Source organism: Pezoporus flaviventris, unplaced genomic scaffold (genome assembly GCF_033815535.1).
Source record: "Pezoporus flaviventris isolate CSIRO_AGI_PZ_B2104156 unplaced genomic scaffold, CSIRO_AGI_Pfla_v1 ptg000002l, whole genome shotgun sequence".
Lineage (NCBI taxonomy): Eukaryota > Metazoa > Chordata > Aves > Psittaciformes > Psittacidae > Pezoporus > Pezoporus flaviventris.
This window is the reverse complement of record NW_026892550.1, coordinates 3,426,677-3,450,045: the sequence shown is the minus strand read 5'-3', so window position 1 is coordinate 3,450,045 and position 23,369 is coordinate 3,426,677. Positions and strand designations below refer to the sequence as shown.

The following is a 23,369-nucleotide window of genomic DNA, read 5'->3' as shown; positions in this document are numbered from 1 at the left end:
AATGAAACCACACTCAAACCAAACCAGCTCCCAAGAGCTGGAAACCCCCCTTGATGTCAGATTCCCACAACTTTCTCCTGGGTTGGAGTTTCTCTTGCCAAAGCACACCCAAAGGCTATCAGGAGAAACTGCAGTGGGTTTGCAGTTGTCAGGAGACACTGCAAACAGAGCACAAACACTGGCCTGTGCTGGGACTGGGGGGGTGCCATTCCTCTCCTTGAAGAGATTCCTGGGATTGCTCGGGAGAGAGCAGCAGATAGGTTTGGGAATCCCAGCCTGCGTCTGAAGTGAACCCAACTCCATTCCCAAATTCTCTGCCAGTGAACAAGGAGGACTGTCACCAGCTCTTCCCTTTCCTGTCAGTTACACATTCAACAAAGGTGAGATGAAGATCCTTGTTTACTTCAACGGAAATGTCACCATCATTTATTCTACCTTGAAAAAACCAACACAAACCCAACACGCCAACTCACACGGTTTCTCTTTAAGAAGTGAAACATATACTGTTGGGCCAAAGAAAACTCAGCAAAGAATTCGGTGGTGGTGCTTTTTCCAAAACAGATTAGTTTCGTAATGGAGGATTTAATCCCAAATATTTCCAAGCCTTTTGTTGACAGTGAAGCAGAAAACTGACTCATCTAAAGAGTTCAACTGACTTGACAACATTTTTCAGGGAAACAATGAATTGGAAGTAAAAAAAAAACAAACCTAAACCCAAAGTCCATAAAAGCCCTATGTGTCATTAGGATTGTGTGATAAACTCAGAGGTAGTGGTTTGGTTGGCATGAAGAGATCAGAAACGCATCATATTCTGCATTTGTTTGACCTTTGTAGTGTGTCTGTAAGAAAATTATATACACTCACAGGAACAGTGAGATGAAAGGAATGGAAAGAAGAAAAGAAGAAAGACATCAACCTCCTTTGTTGCACTGGGTCATTGCAATGGAAAATCAAATAATTTGTTTCCCTTTAACTGACATGGAATATTTTCTGCACAGTCCTGTTAATGATTTAGCTCGTTATTGAACAACAGCATTGTTCTCACTGTTTGTCTCCCTATTGTTCTGCCACTTGCAGTAATTTAAAACAACCCAAAAGAAATCACAGACAGATGCATCGCGCCGAGGACAGATGTATTGACCCATACAGTGCTTTACCAGCTAAGCTTGCAAGGTATGGTTATGTTCTTTGCTTCTACTAGACGTTAATAGAAGGTTCTCTTCAAAACATTAACTCAAGAGCTGCAAAATACATCATGGGAGTAGAAAGTGAAGGGATAAATTCTATGTTATCTGATTCCTTTTACTGCTCAGAGGGGTTTTATTTCCCCCCTCTTTTCCCTGGCTTCAGTGCAAGGAGCAGGTTCCACCCCGTGAGTGCAACCAGAGTAAAACTGACATTTTATGAGTGGAAACAGTCCAAGGATGGTGGCTTATGCTCTTAACATCCTGACATCTCAACCTCTGCGAGCAGCCACGGCACTGCTTCCAGTGGCTGCAGAACACCTTAAAAAGCAGCACAAACTGACAATGAAAATAAACTACAGTTGCAGCACTGCTGGAGTCTGGCAGCCCTTAGCAAATACAGCAGCGTCTGGGTGTTAAAATACATAAATCTGTCATCATTACCAGGCTAAGGGGTCGTCATCCTATTCACAGAATAAAAGAACTGTGCATAATCAGTAGGGCAGGGAGTTCAGAACAAAGTACGCCTTTTACAAACTCTCAACTGCTGATAGATGGATGTTTGCAAGGGACTTAATGTCTTTAACAGGGTACATTTAAGAAGGAGTGTAGGTTTCAGAACTCCTGGGATTAGTGCTTCCCCCCCCCCCGCCCTTTTCCAAATTTATTGCCAAAAGTATATAACATAAACACTCAGGTCTTCTCACCATGAAACCCACGTTATTATAAAGGAGAATCAACAAGTGTTCTAGCACAATGACATTATTCATCAAGCACAATGTAGAATACGCTCTTTCTCTCCTGAAACAAAAATAAATCTGATTTAAAAATAGGTTTAGACACTAATTGCCAGCAGTTTTGTTGGTTGGTTTTTTCCTTCTTTTTTCATCTCTTTTTTAATGTTGATGCCAAAGACAGCACAGGAAAGGTACAGAACCAGACCCTGCAGGAATGTAAAAATACACCTCCTGAAGAACCTACATTTTAACAAGCAACATACCTGCATGCATAGATCAAGAAGCAGCATGTGAGCAATCAGTGGTATGTATGTGCATTTACACATGAAGGGGGAGTCTCCAAAATCAACATTGAAGTTTCACCTTATAAAATAGCCCAACTTGGTGCTGTTCTCCCTATAATAAATATTATACACTGCACCTTAATTTACAAGTGTGACACTTGTGTATTTCTGAGTTAACTGGTATCAACAGGTCTAAAATTTGGCTAAGAACCAGGTAACTGTGGTATTTATTGGGCAAATGGAGGACAGCAGAGCTATATGATCATAAAGTCATGGAATGGTTTGTGTTTGAAGAGACCTTAAAGCTCATCCAGTTCCAACCCCTGCCATGGGCAGGGACACCTTCCACTAGAGCAGCTTGCTCCAAGCCCCTGTGTCCAACCTGGCCTTGAACACTGCCAGGGATGGGGCAGCCACAGCTTCTCTGGGCACCCTGTGCCAGCGCCTCAGCACCCTCACAGGGAAGAACTTCTGCCTAATATCTAATCTAAATCTTCCCTCTGTCAACTTAAAGCTGGTTCCCCTGGGCACTAGGAAATGGGGCACAGTTCTCTCTGGAGCACTCTGTCCTGAAGACACTGCGTCGATGAAACTCAACTCAGCTTCAGTGGTCCTCTGAGGCCAGCAAGGCCACGTTAAGTCCTTCACTCCCAGCCTTTGGCAAGCAATAGAGGGATGGAGAACAAGTGCCAAGGAAACACTATCAGGAAAAGGGGAGTACAGTGGGGAAGTCAACTGAATGATCCTGTTACTTGAGGAAGATGTTCATCTTGGACGGCTGGCAAGTTGGTAGATATCTCAAAACCATTGATGATCAGGCATGCAACTAGCTTGATGGCTTCTCATTACTTGGGGTGCTATTAATCAAAATACTCTTAAATTCTGCAATCACAGCAGATCTTGACTGGTAATCTAGACCACCATCTGTATGCCTGCTTTTCACACACATACATGTCACCTGCTTTGACCAGGGACTGTCTTGGCTTTACTCACAAATGCAGCATCATAGATCCATAGATGTGAACAAATCAGTGGCTGTGCACATCACCATTGCTCTTTCCCCACAGGCTGAAATGCTCTCCAATAGATGTATGGAAGATAGTAACAAAGACAACTCTGGTTCAGGGGACTGGGGCACCTCCCGTATGAAGACAGGCTGAGAAAGTTGGGGCTGTTCAGCCTGGAGAAGAGAAGGCTGCGTGGAGACCTCATAGCAGCCTTCCAGCATCTGAAGGGGGCCTACAGGGATGCTGGGGAGGGACTCTTCATTAGGGACTGTAGTGACAGGACAAGGGGGAAGGGGTTAAAACTTAAACAGGGGAAGTTTAGATTGAATATAAGGAAGAAATTCTTTCCTGTTAGGGTGGTGAGGCACTGGAATGGGTTGCCCAGGGAAGTTGTGAATGCTCCATCCCTGGCAGTGTTCAAGGCCAGGTTGGACAGAGCCTTGGGTGACATGGTTTAGTGTGAGGTGTCCCTGCCTATGGCAGGGGGTTTGGAACTGGATGATCTTAAGGTCCTTTCCAACTCAAACTATTCTATGATTCTATAAAGTCAGAGGCAAAAGATGTTTTTAGCCTCAGACATACTGACAAGAAAAACCTGACATGTAAACCACAAACTCGTTGGGATCAGAGGCTAATTCTATTAATATCATTTAACAGAAGGAAGCTATAAATTGCTCAGATCAAACGCGCTTTTAATGTCAGCCTGCCCAGTATTGTGTATATTGTTTTTATTCCCAAACAATATTCATTCAGCAAACAGAGCTGCAGCTTACTTTTTGCATGGGTGTAGCAGTCTCTACGCACTCCAAAGCATCTGCAAAGGATTGTGGGCTAAACGCATCCATATGTCCTGCATGCCTCGAATTTCCACTGGCTGCAGCTCTGGCTTTGCCACAGTCTACCACAGGATGGAGTATGGTGGGAAATTATATATCCATACAGATATGTATGAATTTCATGCTTACATCCATGGAAAAAAAATCTTTTCATTTCCTTTAAATTGTGAACAGGTGTTGTCACCTTCTTAACTTGGCTTCTATGTTACAGCTTCACGAAGGGAAAACAAGAGATCAGCTTAAACAGTGCTGCTTTTGTTAGCCAGAACATGATGTATTGATAAGCATACTGTAAAGTTTGTTACAAAATCAAATGAAACTAATAAAACCTAACAAAGATCTTGTAAAAACTGTGGACATTATACAGCATTAGCACTGAGTTACAGATCTGGACTTGGAGAAACAAGACTGCTGCCCAGCTGTGACTTTTTCAGCCTTTTACACCCATTCAGTGAGAGCCATCAGCTAAATCACCTGGTGCTACATTTTTGATCAGTCATTTTTAGGATAGTTACAGCTAATACTGGTGCTCACATCATCACCTTTCTATGGAGAAAGAGCTTTGCAATAACAAATTATTATGGGCTGTTGTGACAACAATCTAAGGTAACACCATCAAAATGATGAAAACTAGTGAAATCATTTTTCTGCAGCAACCCAGGGAGAGTCGCCGTTTCATTTTGGAGCATTTCTCTCTCCTCCTTCCCTCTCCCAGACAGTGTCCAAGACTCAACATACTGCATATGGGGACAGGGACTTTGTTGGGCTGTGAGTGGGATTCCCCAGATGAGGAGGAAATGAAGCACCACTGAAATTCAGAGGATAGGAACTCCTGATTGATTGCTTTTAGATTGCTTTTAGCATACTTGTGCTGTTAAGCACACCAAATCTGGCTAGGGTGTGTGTTTTATGCCTACGTTAATAAACACCCAGAAAGAAGAGCCATTGACTGGGTGAGGGCATCATTAGTCAATGATGAGTCACTTCCAGTGGAAAAGGAGCTTCACTTCCAAGTGAACAAGTTTCTAGCTATGAGTTTGCACCAAAACATGGCAATACACACATTTCCTGTACCAAGGACTTCATTGATTCCTCTAGTCAATGGAATCATTTCATGCATATTGACAGTCTCTTCCCACAGGCTGACATGCAGGACCCCCTCACTTAGTAACACAACGAAGACAGGTCTTGTTATGAACCTGCATCTCCACAGAGGGGTTACTGTGACCTAGTGACACCACACCACATGGGGACAAGAAGTCCTTGTGCAATGATTGCAATTGTTAGGCCTCGAGTAGTAAACTAAGGCTCCCAAAGGCCAAAAACAATCTGAGCTTTAATTAGCAACATAACCATTACTAAGCATCAGTGACTATGGCCAGATCCTCATCTGGTGTTAATCACACTGCATGCGCACAGGAGGCCACCAACGTAGATCCAGCTGCCGGATTGGGGCCTGAACAAATTAAACATGAGAACTTTGTTACTGTTTATTGTCACAAGGAATTCTTCATTTCCATATAACAACTGACTAATCATCATTAGTCATGATTATATGCCCTGTGATTGTGTTAACGGTCCCATGCTGGATGGGCTGCCTTTCACACTTCGGGTTGAAGTAAATGCGCTAAAGATGGATTGCTAACTCCATAGCACAACCAGCACAAGCTACACCATCTTCTTTTCAAATGCAAATACAGCACCTTTCCCCCTTTTTTTAAGAGTTGACTCATTCCAGTTTTTGCTTAGCATTAGCAGTCCCTTGGTGCACACATTGCTGACTCAGTGTTGATTCACATCTTCTTGCCGAGCACATCTCTCTCTGGTCCCCAGAGTTTACTAAGAGGCCAAAACCCAAACACCAATGAATTGGTCATGCTTTTCCAAGATGGCTGGAGGCACCTGACTCTGGACTACAAATGTTTTCTCAGCTTTTGCACTGTAAATGAGTTCTGAGACATGGATTGATTACTTCATTGGAGAACTGTAATGCAAACCATATTTTACTGCACTTGTGATTTTTTTCGCACAGTATTTTCTACTACTGTGAGCAGAAAAAAAAGCACATTTAAATAAATACCCATTCAGACATTGCCATGATTTTTTCTTTTTTTTTTGCAGGATACTTATGCTGACTGTTTAAAAAAAAAGGTTATTTTAATGCAAATTTTTCACGTCTGTTATCAAAGAGAGCTGTCTTTGGACAAGCTGTAAAAAAAGCATAAAATAGCAGCTGGCTCAGCAGGAAAAAGCTACTTTAAGAATAAATCATCTGATGTCAGGGAAGATTCTCAAAGCAATCAATTGCAGCAGACAGACAGCAGACATTTAATGGTAAATTTGATTTGTTTGAAAATGAGATGCAGCTCAATTTCTGAAGAGCCCATCAGAGGTTTAGGACAACAAGCTGCAGTTTTCCTCCTGCTCTCTGCATCAAGATTTTATCAGTCCACAGCCCAAATGGAGCCAAGTGGCTCAGTCTCTCAGAGGACCAGGCACAAGAGGGTGTATGGACTGGATGGATGACGGGTTCTTCACCAAAACCGTCCTCCAAATAAATCCAAAGAAAAGCAAAAGCAATTGCCACAGTCAGAGACATGGGGCAAGAAGGAGAAACACTGGAGCAGCTGTTCCTTGGATTTAAATGTTGATCTTTCTTGTGCTGACATGCACACGAGCAAGATTTGTCTTTGGCAGTTTACAAACCCTAAGCAAAGCAAGAAGTCGACAGTGCAAAGACAATCCCAAACCCTTCTCTTGTTGCTGCTTCCTTTTTCTTTGCTGCAGAAGGTTATAAGAAACATGCAGGCAGATGCGAAAATAGAGAGCTGGATCTTTCATCACTTGGTTGAGCAACTGATGCAAGATGAAGTATTTACTGGAAGCACCTGTAGCAATAGCCCTGCATGTTGCAATGCTGGCACACCTAGCAGGACTTGGCCCATAACACTTCTGCAAGTGAAAAGTCCTCTGTGTTGAGCATTAGTGAAAGAGGTCATTATGCTACAGCATAAATATTTACTAATAGTCCTTCCTACAGCTGTTCACCAACAATCTTCCTTTCAGAGAATGACCAGGCCTCTGGAACAAGTGATGTTGTTTATTATTGCAATAATAAACAGCAATTGCAAGAGACGGCAGTGAAGGTTGTCCAGCACTTCCTTATTAGAAGACTTTGTTTTCAGTTATTTACAAGTCAGGCAAATCTCACCTATTTAGGCTAAGATTTCCCAGGATGACCTGTTGGCTGGAGCGTGTGATGGCTCCATATATGAAACCTCAGTTTCTCCAAGCTGGTCACAGCCTGATACAGGCTTCAGTTTTGCATCATCACATGCTGTTTTTCTCTGCAGAGCATACCTCCATGCAGCACACAAGGTGGGCAGTTTTCAAACAGTGAGCAGCTATTCAAATGCTGTGTTTCTTCCTCTTTGACCTCAGGCTTCCTTTTAGAGCACACTGGCAAGGGAGTTTTATTCTGCAGTAAAGAAACCACAGGTTTCAACCAAGCATCTAAAACCCAAATAAAGTAACTTTTTCACACCTGCAGATCATAAATCAGCTCTTCTGAATTGATTCAGCTGGGGAAAAAAACCCTTAAAGACAAGATTTTCATGGGCATCACTGTACAAATAACTTTCTGGAAAGGTACAGCACATTTGTTTTGATGAGCTACAGATAATTCTCCACAAAAAGGAACTATTGTGCTTAATAACTGCACTACTGATTTAATACTGATTAAAGAGAAGTTCCTCTTCCAGCATTTGTAAATCTGTCTGCAGTGTAATTGGCATCCCAAATCTTGTGGTAAGCCACAAAAACTATTAAGGCTGGCTAGGAGAGGAAATTGTAAATTTGACTTATATTGGTTATCTGCTTTTACTGGCTTACATTTCATGCAGGGATGTATTAGAGAAGGATTCCTTGGATCTTTGGGATCCAGGCCCCATCGTCTGAGAAGATGGGGAAATCAGCAGGGCAGAAACTGCCATCTGGGTTGGCAAAACCTTTGTTTGAGAAAGAAGATCAAAAACCTAGAGAAGACTCCCTTCCAACACAGCAGCACGAAGATGCTAAATTAGTAAGAAAAGAGTTTAGAAAGTGTTATGATGGAGGAACAGTCTTTTAGGATAAGAGTTAAGAGGTTTAGACTCAACTCTGAGCCACAGCTCATAGTTTACATGGCCTTGGACTAATCACCTGGCCTCTCTTTGCTTTAGTTACTGTTGTAAAATCATAGCAATCTGTCTCATCCACGCTTGCAGACTGAGAAGTTCTCTGTCCAGGCAACATGTAGGTATGTCTACCAGACATGCAGAGGCAGACTTAAGTTTGCTCTGCTCATTCCCTGAGCTGGCTGCTTGCAAGCAAGATCAGTCATGAAAGCCACAAAGCAACATTCAAACAGGCTTATACCAAAATTAATACACCTCACAGAGACCGACCTGCAACGGAGACAAGGAGCTCATCTTTGCCATGTCTGCCAGCACCCATTAATGTTGGTGGAACCATTGCCCTTCTTATTCCTATGTACCATGTCACAGTTTTTGTTGGTTCCCTATACAATAACAGATTACAGAGCTAAGATTAATAAGAGTTGTATAGCATTGAATGCAGGCAGAGAGGCTCAGGGCTGCTGAACTTTAGTCTCAGCTTTTTGTAGAACCTTGGGTAAACCTTCATCTTATCCTATTGCAGTGTACACGTGTATAACACAGGTGTGACATTTCCAGCAGTGTGGCAGAGCTCCGTTAAAAGCATGTAGGGTAAGTCCAAAACCTTTCAATAAGCTACTGTACCAATTCCAAATATTATTGCTTAAGTTTCCAGGATGTTTTAATGTCAAAAGAGTTTTATCTTTTCCAAGGTCCAGCATTTAACAAATCCTTTAATGCTATTCTAGATTTAATATCTTAAACACCTTTCCCATGTCTGACACCTGCATGGGTTTACATGTTTGGTGTCAGCAGTAAAGTTGGAATAAGAGGGCTTTTTCTCCTTTGAAGGAGTGGGAGAATAAAGAGGCCATATGGTTCAAAAAGCCACTCAGCCTAATGAAGTTTGTGCTTTCTGGGGCACAAGCAAAACAGCTCCATCAATTTGATCTTCATCCTCAAATCTGACATGCAGTTGGTTTTAAATCACTGCCTCCTCAAAAGTCAACAAAGGATTAATTTGCTCTCAACCAAAAGCATTTTCACCAAGACGAACACAAGCATCTGGTCAACACATTAAACGTTTGGGTCCCTTGAAAGAACAAGTCAGTGATACCTTGTGTTTACTTGCACTTTGGCAAGAAAGACAGTGAGGGAACATTTGTTTTCAGGGGAAATTGCTCTAGTGAAGAGCAATTGGTCTGAAACATTACATGAACACATTCTGTACCACTGGAGAAAAGGGACATAAGCAATCCATCGAAAATGGTTTGAGCAGCAACAGTGCACAAGGGTACACAGTGAGTCAAAGAAGGAAGGTGCACAGAGGCTAAGAAGTATTGGGGTTAAGCAGCATTACAACAAGGACGCGTGGAGATGAATGATAACCAAGCCCATATGTCTGCCACACTTTTAGTTTAAAGTTACCCTTTTCTTGGCACTTGGTGACCAATTTTTGTTTGCATAGGGCTCAACCTCACACCCACAGCAGACCAGCGGGAGCTTGCCGTTTCCTTCCATAGCTGCCCGATGAGGCTGTAAATAAGTAGTGTTTGCGCCCAGGGCTTTTCAGTGCCAAATATAATGAACACTATTGTTCTTAACACAATTAAATTTGATAATCCCATTTCCCCAAGCAACTGAATTGGAGGTTTTGCCTCAATCTTTCCTGAATTCTAGTCCAACTTTTACCCTCTGCTTCCAGGCTTTTCCCTTTCATTTGTTTCTGTTGTGCTACCAAGAATAGTTAGAGCCTTCTTTGACTCACAGATACCTCAGTGCCTCTTTGCCTTGGAACAACGGGATGTGGCTTGGGCTCTGAGCTTTACAAAAGATACTGGATGACACAGAAGTTCAAAACCTTTGGCAACCTCCACATACTGCAAAAGCACAAGCAGGAGTGAAGCAGGCTCTTGCAGCATTTCTTTCTCTTCACCAAACCATCTGGAAAGCACATCCAAAATAAGTCTGTATAGACATGACACTTTATAGATTATATCCACTTTGTTCACTGTAGCAAAGATGATGAACATGTACAGGAAAGAGATGAATGAGAAAAAACAAATCTGCAAAGTATATAAACTATAAGATGGTTTTTGTGGCTCTCTCCCATTGATGCTACAGGAGTCGTGTCACGAGAGGCTTTCCCTCACCTAAACATCTCTTTCCTGATAAGACATTCACATTCTGGTCTATTTCCCTTACTGGCTTTGTAGCAAAGTGCATTCTCCAAGAATCACCTTGTTATCGGGTGATAATCCTCCATCAAGCAGCACCAAGTGTCTGCTACATGCTCTGAGTCCATAGCAGCACTCCTACTGCAAAGGGGAAGAGGGAGAAACAGAACAAAACCAGGCCAAGTGCCAAGCAGTAGGCAGATGGCAAATGCCCTAAACTCTATCCTCTCTTCCACTGTCTGTGAGAAACAGAACGTTGTAGACCATATACTTGGAATGCTAACGAGGCAATAGGATGAGCAACACGTGATCTCACCCCCTGCTTTGTAACCCTCTCTATTCCCTCAGCATCTTTCAGCATCACATTCTCATCCAGCTCTTTCCCTTCTCACAGACAAGGACCAATGAGCGTATTTCCATGATAGGCACAGCAGCAGAATCTCTGATTATCCAAAGAAGCATCCTTGGGGCCTTCAGGAATTCCCAGCCCAGAAGATAACCCCAAAATCCCATTGCCAGGCCAAGCAAGCCCTTTGAAGATGCTCAAAAGCACAGCCCATGGTCACCAAGACAGGATCTGACGCTTTTTCAATCTTGCCTCCACCAAGGAGATTTCTCAGGAGCTGCACATCCCTGGGTCATATGCCAGCTCTGAGCTTCATTTTAACCTTGATATTATTATTCCCAAAGACACCATGCTTTGCAAAAGCATGGATCTTCCAGCTCTATGCCTTTATACGGGTGCCTCAACATTTGTTTTGAGAACTACAACAGCAAACATAAAGATCAGCGTGACCTCTCCTTATCACACAGCCTTTCCTGTGTGGAATTCATTGTGATCTGGACCCTAGTGACTATTGCATCATTCCTGTTTATTTGTAACCTTTGGCACTGCGTAATCTTATCTGCCTGCAGCTGGCTGCAGCAGAAGATGTGCAGCAACATAGCCAGCTCTGGCAATCCTCAAACACTGGAAAGGGCCAGTTAAGAGTGGAGGTCAGTAAATGATTAGCAAAGCAAATCTGCAGTCACTGACAGCTACACAGAAATCAGCTTGCTCTCATATCCCAGAGTAGGTGAAGCCTGGCTTTTCTCCAGCCCTACTCACCAATCACGATGAGGGTGTAGTTCACATTGGTGCTGCCAAAGCCATTGGTGGCTTTACAAATGTAGGTCCCCGCATCCTCACTTTCCACCTCCTTAATTTTCAGCCCTTGCTGAAGGATTCGGAACCTTGTCCAGCCGCTGTGGATAGTGCGGCCATCCTTCATCCACATAGTGAGGGGTGGGGGGTCACCCTCCACTGGGCACAGGAGCTTGATGGTCCTCCCTAGCCTCACGGACTGGCGGTGAATCACTTTATCTGCAATCCTTGGGGGGCCTAAGGAAGAACAGAGAGAGGAGAAGCTGTTATTGCTTTTGCTAGTGAGCTGTTATTGTTTTTGCTAGTGACATAGAACTGATTTAAAGACAAGTCATCAATCAGGCTATTACACTGACTTTTACACAGAGATAAAGTGAAAGGTGCTTACCAAAAATCACTTACAATCAAGGCTAAAATACAGGCAATTACAGAAGGATAAAACAACAGAGATACTGCTTTGTGCAAGACATGAAGCTGTAGCCTTGCCATCATCATCAGCTCATGCTAATCCACCAGGGAAGCCTGATTCTTTGCTTTTCCAAAGCACCCTCATTTTACTATAGCAAGGAGGAGGCCAACACACAAAATGTTCAGCTGTATTTGGTAGAGCAACTGTAGTTGTTTTAAACTCAACACCTATCCTGAAGGCAAAATTAGTAACAGCACTGGCACTTAAAACAAAACACTGCCCCCTCACCCCCCCATGTTTCAATCCTTTCATGTTGTATGTACAGTAATTCCCCTTAATAGTCACCAGATGGGTTTTTTCTGAGATGCATGAGCCTGCAGTTGTTGGACACAAAGCATTCATTGGGTAGCACTTCACCAAAAGACAGCATAACCTCACACGTTAACATTGCTTACAGTCCAAAAGAGGGTATTTTCATAAACTCCCTTAGCAACCCTGCTGGTCTGACCCAACTGACAAATATTTGTTCTTTGTTAAATGTGATAATTTCATGCAAAACAGAGTGTCCCTGGAATGCCACAGAGTGAGCACACTGTTTGCCATTCGATAACAGGATGCTCTTGGATAGGCCAACACTCAGAAAACAGAAGTGATAAAGATTCCGGCAGTGGGAATGGTCCCACAGCTGAATTAAACGGGAATTTCTTCCCAAGGCTCTGAAAAGCTGAAGCAGTCTTTCTCCTGCATCTGCCTTTTCTGCCTTTCCATTGCACAAGTTCCCCACACAAACTGCAATAGCAATGCTCTTCCCAGAACAACCTATTAATGGGTGTGATAATAAATGCTCTGCTCTTGCATAAGGACAAAATGTTTTGCTAAGGATTGCTGATGCCGAGTTGCACCCAAAACCCACAAGCTGTTTGTGGGGTTTGGAACCGTTCCCTCATGTTTGACTCCTGTTCCTAGTGTTTTGCAGCATTGGACTCACACGGGATAAGATACAGAGCTGGTGTTTGCACTTCCTCATGACTAATTCCTGTTATTCCAATGCCTGTATGAATTTTCCCCAGCATGACTAAGGCACCACATACAGTCCAGCTCCTGAGTGACTACAGAACTGCTGTGGCAGTTACTCATGCTGAATCTCACCCATGAATTTTGCAGCTTTGTTGGAGAGCAGACGTGCTGCTCAAGCTGAGAAGAGAGTCATGAACTAGATTTAAACTCATTAATTATTTCAACTAAGAGCCTGGTTAAACCAATGGGTCTTAGACACATTCAGATCCTGATGAACTACTCAAGACCCAAAGTGGGCATCTTGAGAGTACTTACTCTAAAGAAGTCAGTCCCTGGCAAATATAACACTCATCTCTGTATCCCTCCTTCAGACACCATTGGGACCGCATCTTGAGAGTGACAGTGCCCCCCCCCTTCAAGGGGACTGGCAAAACACCATGAGAAATCCTGCCTATCCAGCAGCGCACAGAATCATAGAATCATAGAATAGTTAGGGTTGGAAAGGACCTTAAGATCATCTGGTTCCAGCCCCCCTTGCCAGGGGCAGGGACACCTCTAAACCATGTCACCCAAGACTCCATCCAACCTGGCCTTGAACACCGCCAGGGATGAAGCATTCACAACTTCCCTGGGCAACCCATTCCAGTGCCTCACCACCCTCACAGTAAAGAACTTCTTCCTTATATCCAATCTAAACTTCCCCTGTTTAAGTTTGAGCTTATTACCCCTTGTCCTGTCACTACAGTCCCTAATGAAGAGTCCCTCCCCAGCATCCCTATAGGCCCCCTTCAGATACTGGAAGGCTGCTATGAGAACGTTCCAGCTCTGTGGATGGAGAGATAATGCCAAGATTCTTTGAATGCTGATCTGACACAAGTCATGATGCTGAGTGTTTTAAAGAGAAAATCCACCCATCGGGAGGATGGTGTGTATGTGTCTTTGGCTTTGATAAAGCAGAATTCACCAACACCATGCGAGGATCCAGCCCAAAATCCTGCTACGTTTCCCTACATGGTGCAGCGTTCCACTCAGTGTAAAGGAACAGAAATGTCCAGACAATTCCACGACCTTGTTGAAATTCTGGGTTGGCCCTTGGAGAGGTCTTTCTGCCTTAGAGCCCTACTGAACCAAACCAGACTTTAAGAGTAGCTTCATTGCAATCTACTCGTGAGCCAGGATACTACTCCTTGCATATTCAAATAGCAAAAACAGATCTATAATTAGTGCTAGGGAAAAATGTTTGGTGCAGGGCAAGCAGGGACATTGGAGAGACAGCACCCTCCTCCTGACTTGGAAACCTGCTGTAGCTCCTTCAAAATCCTTTTCCTTCCGACATTCAGGTTGACTCCTGATGAATTCCGAGACCCGGAGGAATCAGATAGTTTCCCAGTCACGTCATGTGCCTCACTGGGGCAGGCTGCAGAAGCAGCTTTCCCGATGGCACCAGACTTGCTTCTGGATCCGTCACATGTTTGGGTCAGCAGGAAGATTTGTTCTCCCAGGTGCCATTTTCCTTTGATTGACCTTTCATTCTGAGGAATCACTGGATCGTGCCCTGTCACAGGATCTATTCACAGACCTTTATGACATTTAGGAAAGGCTGCATTTCTTAGGGCTTTTCTGTCTGAAAAGAAACACACCAGCTTGGTACTCTGCAGCCCTTCATTAGCCCCTCAAGCGACTTTATCAGGATGAGGAATAAAAATCCACCCACCCTCCTTTTTCTTGCTTTATTTTGCCAGATACAGCTGCATGCACTCCTCAATAAGGTACAGCCTCAGGACAAAGATGCTAAAACCTTTCTTCTGTTCATTTGGTGCTGTAAATATTCCCATTTTACTACCTAGCATCTTTGCCTTAATAACTTTCTGTGCAAGCAGTGCTCTCTCTCTGCAACCAGAGCTTCAGAGGCCCTGGCAAGCCAGCGATAGCTGGGCCTCCTGTAGATGGCTAAGCAAGAATAAAATGTTGATATCGTCACGGATCTCTGTCTCTCTTCCTAATGTACAGGCATCCACCGGGTCCTATTTCACTACGTATCCACACGGCCCAGCCCTGCCTTGGGACTGCAGCAGTGACAGATGAATGCTCTTCAAGTCAAAATATACTTTGGCACATCTCCCCGCTCTGCACTGTCAGTATTTAGAGGGGAGGAGGTGGAGAGGGGGAAGTATGCTTTGCAAAAAGGCCCTTCTCCAGCATCCCCTGTGCAGCGGGTGCTGCTGACACAGAGCTGCATCACACAACATACCATGAAATCCCGCACTATATGGTATTCCCACTCTGAATCCACATATTTAAGCTGCCCAGAATAACCCAGGTTACCCTGGAGTTTAATTGCCTACGGCAGCTCCATCTTCTGCGATATGATCAGAGCAAAAAGACGCAGCAAAACTATGCCGAGCACCCTAATTTCTCATGGGCACCACTGATACTGAAGGGAGCTCCTCACCTTACAGAACTGTCCCATAATATGCCTATAATATTGCCATAAGAGCAGAGTGCTTAGGAGCTGGCAGCCCTGCCATAGGTCACTTTGGGTGTCCATTGGTGGTGTCTCCCACAGGACTGGGGCATGTGTGTGCTCACGGCTGAGAGCAGAGCCTCCTGTAGATGGCTAAGCAAGAATAAAATGTTGATATCGTCACGGATCTCTGTCTCTCTTCCTAATGTACAGGCATTAATTGCCTACGGCAGCTCCATCTTCTGCGATATGATCAGAGCAAAAAGACGCAGCAAAACTATGCCAAGCACCCTAATTTCTCATGGGCACCACTGATACTGAAGGGAGCTCCTCACCTTACAGAACTGTCCCATAATATGCCTATAATATTGCCATTGCCGTGGTCATGTAGAGTGGATGCACTGCTATAGCTAATTACAGAGGCAAAATCAAAGGAAAGCAGTTGCTCCTTCACCTTCAGCTGACAAGGAGGTACAAGCAGGCTGAACCCTGACTGCTGCCAACTTCCCATCCCTTGTTGCTGCAGGCTGCTCTCATGTGCTCTAATGCAGCATAAAAAAGCAGATGCAATTACTCCTCAAGCAGCCAGTGCCACAGCCTCAGCCATCCTAGGCTCTAACTTTGTGTTGCATGTGAGCAGAAATGATTTAACATACTTTGAGAGCAATGCCTTATGGCCATTTGCCTTGTTTGTGGGTTACGCATCAGGGCAACCCCGCAAGAGCTGAATAGCCACACCACAAGGGATTGTTTACAAATCTGAAATCATAGAATGATAGAATAGTCTGGGTTGGAAGGGACCTTCAAAGGTCATCTAGCCCAATCTGCCTGCCATAAGCAGGGACATCAGGTTGCCCAGAACCACATCCAGCCTGGCCTTAAATGTCTCCAGGAACAGCACATCCACCATCTCTCTGGGCAACCTGTACCAGTGTTTTACCACCCTCATTGTAAAGAATTTTTTCCTTACATCAAGCCTGAATCATTTTGTTAGACCAGGTTGTTACAATTGTGAGCTCATATATCTACCAACACAATTTTTTTAATGCCAGTTTATACCATCTTTCTGTCTGTGGGGGTGTGTGTGTGTGTGTGTGTGTCATGAATTGCCATGTGCCTGCACCCATGGGTTAAAGCTCCAGACTGGATCCTTTCAAACCATAGGAGGAGAGAGCAGTGCTCGTTAGTCCTGCTGTAAATCCTGGAGGAGGTGTCCTACGCCATATTCCCCCTTATTTCTTAGCCGCTAGGCAGTGATTCTTGAAAAAGTCAGTCTTTAAGTGCTGAAAATCTACAACCTCTCATGTTCCTGGAAGCAACAATTACTTCTGCAGCATTTTGCCATGGGATATGTGAGAAGGGGTCAAAAGCGAGGCCCCAGGTAGGTATTCCAACAAAAGTGCTGACTTGGATTTTCACACGTTTATAGTCAGGAAAGGAGGGGCAATGGTGGGGAGAGAGGGAAAACAACCACTGTTTCTTGCTTCCACTCTTGCAATTTTCCATTAGGCAAAGGCAGCTCTCTATGGCATCAGTGCACTGCTCAGAAACATGCTTTAGAGCCCCACCGTGTTGGAGAAGAGGCAGCTGACTTCACAGCCTGTGCGACCAGAAGGAGCTGTTACTGTAGGTTAAGCCCTACCTCGACACAAACCCACCGTGCACAGGTTTTCTTCAGTCCCCCTTGTCCTCAACCCAATAGTTTGAGAGAATCATTTGTTGGCTAAGGGGGAGGGTGGGGTTTGACATCCATGGATGTGACTTGGGAAGAAGTGACGGGAATGCAGCTGCTTCCCCCTGTGGCTGCTCGTTCTTCTTTCTCCAAATACAAACTAAATATAACTTTGCCCCATCACATTCAAATCATTTTAGTTACTAGAAGGGATCATGCCAAAAGTTCCAAGGGCCAGCGTGCAATCAGGCTTAAAATATAATTTAAATCTACATTTTCCACCAAGTTATTTTCTCTCTTGTAGGTTCCCCATCTGCAAATACATGTAAGTAGACCCAGAAAGAAGCCATCAAGCCCAGCCAGATACCAAGCTTTCTGTGCAAGATCGTATAAGCCCAGTCAAACATTAACAGGGAAACGCTGTGATCACCTCATTTGTTTTAAATATTTCTGCTCATATACATGCAGACAAGTGTGCAGATTTATTCGCCTCATTTACAAATACAAGCAACTGGAATCTCCATTCTGTTCCATTATATAAAAGACAGATCCTACACCTGTCCTACTGAACAGCTGGGCAATTTTCAATTTATATCCACCATCCTATACCACAGAAAAGCCCCACTTGCTGCTCTGCTGCTGACTCTGCTTTACCAGCATTCCTGCTCTCCCACCCAGTGCTTTGGAAGGGATGGTGGTTGCCACTTCTTGGCAAAAGGAGGTATGTAAAACCCAAGATAGCCAATTTGCTTCAGCAAACAGCTATCTCCGGGAAGCAGCAAAAACAATTTCTAGAAGTGTATGTAAGACACACCAGTGGAATAGCCTGGAGCTTCCTGTCCGTATTTCTCACAGTCAAAAACATACACACATGTAATTATATTTTCCTGGACTGCATTGCAAAGTTCGTGCACTCATTCAACTCATACATGCAGTAAACATGATTTATAGCTCTGTGTGAAAACCCTCTAGATATATGGTGTTTTGATAGTGACTTGAACCTAGCACTATAATTTAGTAACACCTAGCAGTGAAAGCTAAATGATTTCCCACTCCACATTCCTAACTTTCCATGAACCCCTTTTACTGCTAACCTGGGGAGGAGATACTGCTCCTACAATTGTTTGGACTTAGCCTTGTTACTCCTTCAACTAAACTGCATGCAAACATCAAGCTTCACATATGGTGAACGCACCAGCACTGACCCACGTCCTATGAGACCATTTGCCATGATACAGTTCAAAGTGAACTTTATTAACACATTAAACATAATTACAAAGAGGAAATTCCAAGGAAGGTCAACCAGCCTGGACAGTTTCTTGGAATGGAAAGTAATTTATAATATCCACATACTGTATTGTAAAGTTTATAAAGAAGTTAAATAAGTTTTAAGAGTCCCATGGGTTATGTATACTTTATTATTTAATACCAAACACATTCACTTTCTATGGAGATAAGATTTCTTTTGAAGTGCTGTGTTAGCAAATTAGCAAAGTCATTTGCCATGTAGCACCCAAACAGCTCATCAATGCACGCAAGGAATTAACATCATGGACTGGGGTACCACAGAGAATGCATGTCCTATGAGAAGCATACAGCCAAGCACAGAAATCTTTCATTATGATAGTGAGACAAACGAGTTGGACAACAGCCACTAACCAAACCATTTCTTTGGTATAAACACAGCCTCTTACACCAGCACTTGAGGCAATATTTGACCTTCACCATACTCATTGCTGTAAAAACTGATCCTCCAAAGTTCATAGTGCAAGGCTGTTCACATCAAAGTTGATTTCCTTCACCTCTCCCATCCTTTGAATGTACATGGATGGCTGGAAAGGACTATCTAAAAGCCATGCTTTAAACTTGAATCCAGGGTTGGCTAACTATTGGTCATCCATTGCTAGAAAGCTGGGCTGGACAAATCCTGGTAGGAGTTTAACACTTTCTGCAACAGTTTAACCCTCTCTGCAAGACCAATGTGAGGATTATACACTTACACATCACTCTTCCCATTATTTGTATTGGTATTCAATCTGTAATGACAGATCAATAGATAGAGGCCTCACTACACTGGGGGCTGGACAAAACGCCTACCAAGAAGCAAATCCTACAGGGAAGGGCTTACAAAGCAATGATGGCAAGCGTTTTAGTCAACATGAGTAGGTGTTCCTGAAAGAGGAACTCTTGGCTCTCTGCACAGTGGAAAGGCATTATATGAAAAGCAGAACTTATAAAATTCTTTGTGAGAAAGATAAAAGGATGAATGTTTTGCTCATGTATACCATTAAGGAGTTGAAAGGACTGGTGAATCCAACATCTTTTCATATGCTCGGAACAAAACAGTTCTCATTCCCCAAAGGTACGCACTAGCCAAGTAAAGTAGGGGTCAGCGTAGGGGTAACTGGGCCAAATGCTTTGCTATGTGACATGAGGAGATCAGATTAGATGAGCTAATGAGTCCTTCTTGATTTGAAAACATAGGCGCCCACAGACAAAAACAATGCTTATCAAAAACAATCAAAAGATTAAAGAAAAAAAACAACAGCAGCTCTGTGAAACAAAGACTCTTAGAGAGGAACACAAAAACACCACAAGTATTTGCTGACTGGCCCTGATGACTGCTCAAGCTTAGCCTTGGGAATAGCGGACTATAAGCAAGTTCTAAGCTTGGGTTACACAGCTGAGCCCAACAACCTGATGGAGAAAACAGCGTTGTGGATTCATTTTACAACAAGCAAAGTGACATATTTTCTCCTTCTTCCCTACCTCTGAGGTAGCAGCTACTTTCCTGATGAAATGGATATTTATTGATAGCACAAGAAGTGCTTGCCATATTTTTACATGAGTAATAACTAGCCCCTTGGGTGTAGGCTGCCAGTAAATTTTCTACTCTAGATGTTCCAAAAATAAGAAAAATAGAATATTTGGGAACATGTTCCATTTAATTAAGTGTCCTGCACATGCATTTCACTGAGATTTAATAAAATAGTTATTGTATGTTAAACAATTGGCACTTGATTATTGCATAGATTTATTGCAGTTCAACAACAGTAGATGAGATGCATATCTCTTACATGGATTTTAAATCCTTTGAGCATATGTTTTCAATATTCAGTTGGTATTTATTTAACATGAAATTACCATCTTATTAAATTAAACATGAATGGGTGACATTCAATTGCAAGTGCTGCTGAACCTTTTTTCAGCAACAAAAATAGTAACTTTATCCCTTAGGTTTTGAGGTAGCAAATGTAGAGGAGAGTTAGGATTACTTCAAATTACTCTTGAAGAAACAGACTTCATATGCTAAAAGGTTTCTCATCTAGTGTGGAATAAAAGATATTATTTATTGTTTCTTAAGTGCTGCCAGTGGGCTTAGCGTGGGCCAGAAGAGAAGACTAATATTCCTACTCTAAGGCAAAAATTATACTGACGGCGCAGTTCAGGTATGCAGTTCAATGGATAACCAGAAAACTCTTCTTAGAGAAGACGTAAGTACAACCAAGGTGTGTTAGCACACATACTCATAATCTGCCTTTTTCATTCCCATTTAGGAAGACAAACTCATCTGAACAATAGCATTCCTAATGCGCTTTTTCAAAAGAGGCGGCATTAAAACACGTTTTCAAGGTTCTCAAATTAAAAGGCATTTTTTTAGCCTCCTGTTTCCAGGAAGGACAGACTGCCTAACTCTGGAAGAAAGCTGGAAATCCTCTGTCTTGAGAGATGCAGGAGGGTCCAGAACCCAACTGAAAATCCTTCCCCATATCCCCCACCTAGTCTCACCAAACCTAACCCGAACCCCAGCATGCCCACCACAAGTCACACAGGGGCCATTCCTGCCAACGTAAGGCATTTGTTTGCCTCCCATAATCTCTGGGAAACAATCCAGTCAGGCAGCTCTGAATTAGCTTCTGGGGTTAATCTACCCCAAACGCTATTGTACTCTGCCCTTCCAACTGCTTCCCAACCATGCAAATCCTGCTTCACGAGCCCAGAGGATTTCCCAGCCAAATCACCCACCATCTCCCAGGACTTTCAGCAAAACAAACCAGACACTCTGCAAATCTCAGTTTAATTCACTCATTTCGTAACAAAAACTCCCCTTCAAGCCACCACTTGCAGCCATGTTCCAAAACCCAGTGCTTCAAAGACAGCCTTTTACTTCTGAATCAATCTGCTCTAGTTTTTGTCCACTTCTTTGTTCCTCCTGCCTACGTGCAGTAATTTGTTGCCCAATCATTTTATTTGAATAGCTCCAAGAAAATAGGATGCCCAAGTTCACATTTGGAGGCATGGATTCCCCTTGAACTTTGGTAGTCAATATTTAACCCAGTCAAAGCACAGTACATAGTTTAATAAGTAATTAGCCGTTTCCCTTACAGACAGACGTTTGTGTGAGAGCTGCGCAAGCAGGAAATTGTAAGTGTCATTGTTTATGTCTGCAGGGAAACAGAAATCACGATTGTTGACTTCGTGCCATGTTCGGGAATGATGTGAATGAAGACCTTTAAATAGCTGGTTTGCCTTCCACAGTGGCAAGTCTTTGGCCATACACTGACACAGGAGCCTTTTTCACTTGCATCCAAGAGCTTGGTTTTCCTCAGAATATTCTCTAAAATCATTTTTTCTAGAAACTTCTCTCTAAGGGATGATTGGAGAAGACTTTAAACTCTTCCATCCAGTGCTGCTTCCTGATGGCCTTTTCCAATAGCCACAATGGAAAAGGTGTGATTATGGAATTAAGGGCTCAGTAAAAAAACCCAACTTGAACACTCACTCTCAAACAGGAGACACTGCCAAAATACCCATTAGCTTTTTGCTGCTGGGAAATCAGTGGCAGTGCCCTACATGGTAAGGCTGTTCTCTTTGCTCTGCCCTTGTCACTGGGGGCTTCTAAGTTTGGTTACCACAAAAACGTGGTGACAACTGTTTGTTGGTGACCACAAAGAGATAAACACTCTGGTATTTAAGAACTGAAGATATTTTTGGAGGCTTCTCTAGAGCACAAAGCACTTCTAGCTGAATGACTGCAGAGCAGACCTGGTATGGAGTGTTTTGCAGAAATGTTTCTCTATCAGAAAATAACTTTTTTGTCAAGAAATAAGAATTTCTCTGGATTTCTCTTTCAATATTCTTTTTCTTTTCAGTTTAAGAAATCTTTTGCGTCATAGTTTTGGCAAATTAAAATGAAACGTACAAACAAAATAATCAACATGAACTGAATTGCTTCTATATGAGATTGAGCTGCAAGGAGCGCTCCAGTTCCAATGGGCATTTAGTTCATAGCAGTAGACTAGCCTATTCTGAAGTGAAACACCCCTCTGTAATGGGGGTACCAGGTCCTCAGCATCAAATGCTTTGCTTTACAGATCCAATCTTTGCAAATCCCACCGGTTGCTAAAGCAGACACAGCCAACAATTGCTAGTGGGGTTCCTGGTAAAAAAGCAGAAGCTCTGCTCTTGGATTTCCATTAATGAGCACTCAAACTACATGACCAGACTGGAGCAAATCCAAAATAAACTCCCCAAATGCCTCCAGTGTGAACATCACCTCCTCAGCACCAAATATTTTACTTTAAAGATTTGCTCCTGCTGTGCCATTCTACAAGCTAACGTAGACACACCTGTACAGCTCTCCCAGGAGGGGACCATACCTAAATGCATTTTAAAAGACAGTGTTCACAAGGTTGATTCAGTGAAAACTTACATTTAAACTCAAGAGACGCCCAGTCTTCTGCATAGGAAAACATGGAAACCATCACTGAACTCTTATAGCATTCACATCTGGTTCCTTGCTCCCCAGGCACTGAAGCACACCATACCTGATGTAAAAGCACATGATACCTGATAGTACTGCCAGAAGCCAGGACTTCTTAATGCATGAAGCCTTCATACCTGCAGAATATTGTCAGATCTCATATAGGAAACAGCCTCAGCTCCCGGCCATACCCAAAGGAAAGCAGTAACCTTTTCTTCAAACGGATCATACCTGGACCAGTGCCACAGCACAGTGTAAAACACACAGTGATGCCTGCACAAGTCCATACACAAGTGACCTGCTGGCTGTCAGTTATCATTGGCACAGTCTGAGGGCTCAGCTGGTGCCTTGGACAGAGGCTAGTCCAGATTTCTGCAGCCTGCCTGTGACTGGGACAGCTTCAAACAGATCCATTTCCTCTGCTCCTGCTTTTCTACATGCTGGTTTGTTCACAGCGTTAGTGCACTCTTGTGTGGACTTTATTAGTTTTTCTAGCAGGAGTTAGTGAAGACTTGTTGCT

The 23,369-nt window shown here is 43.2% G+C and overlaps 1 protein-coding gene across 3 annotated transcripts in view; it reads right to left on the bottom strand.

Moving 5' to 3' along the window:
• FGFRL1 (fibroblast growth factor receptor like 1) overlaps positions 1–23,369 on the bottom strand; it is a 172,744-nt gene that overhangs the window by 74,791 nt on the left and 74,584 nt on the right. For 2 of the 3 annotated variants that reach the window (XM_061466766.1, XM_061466757.1), the window contains exon 3: positions 11,488–11,760. In XM_061466766.1, the coding sequence (XP_061322750.1) occupies positions 11,488–11,760 (273 nt within the window). Of the gene's footprint in view, positions 1–11,487; positions 11,761–22,935; positions 23,063–23,369 lie in introns of those variants that run through there. The other variant, XM_061466772.1, reaches the window with a different exon arrangement.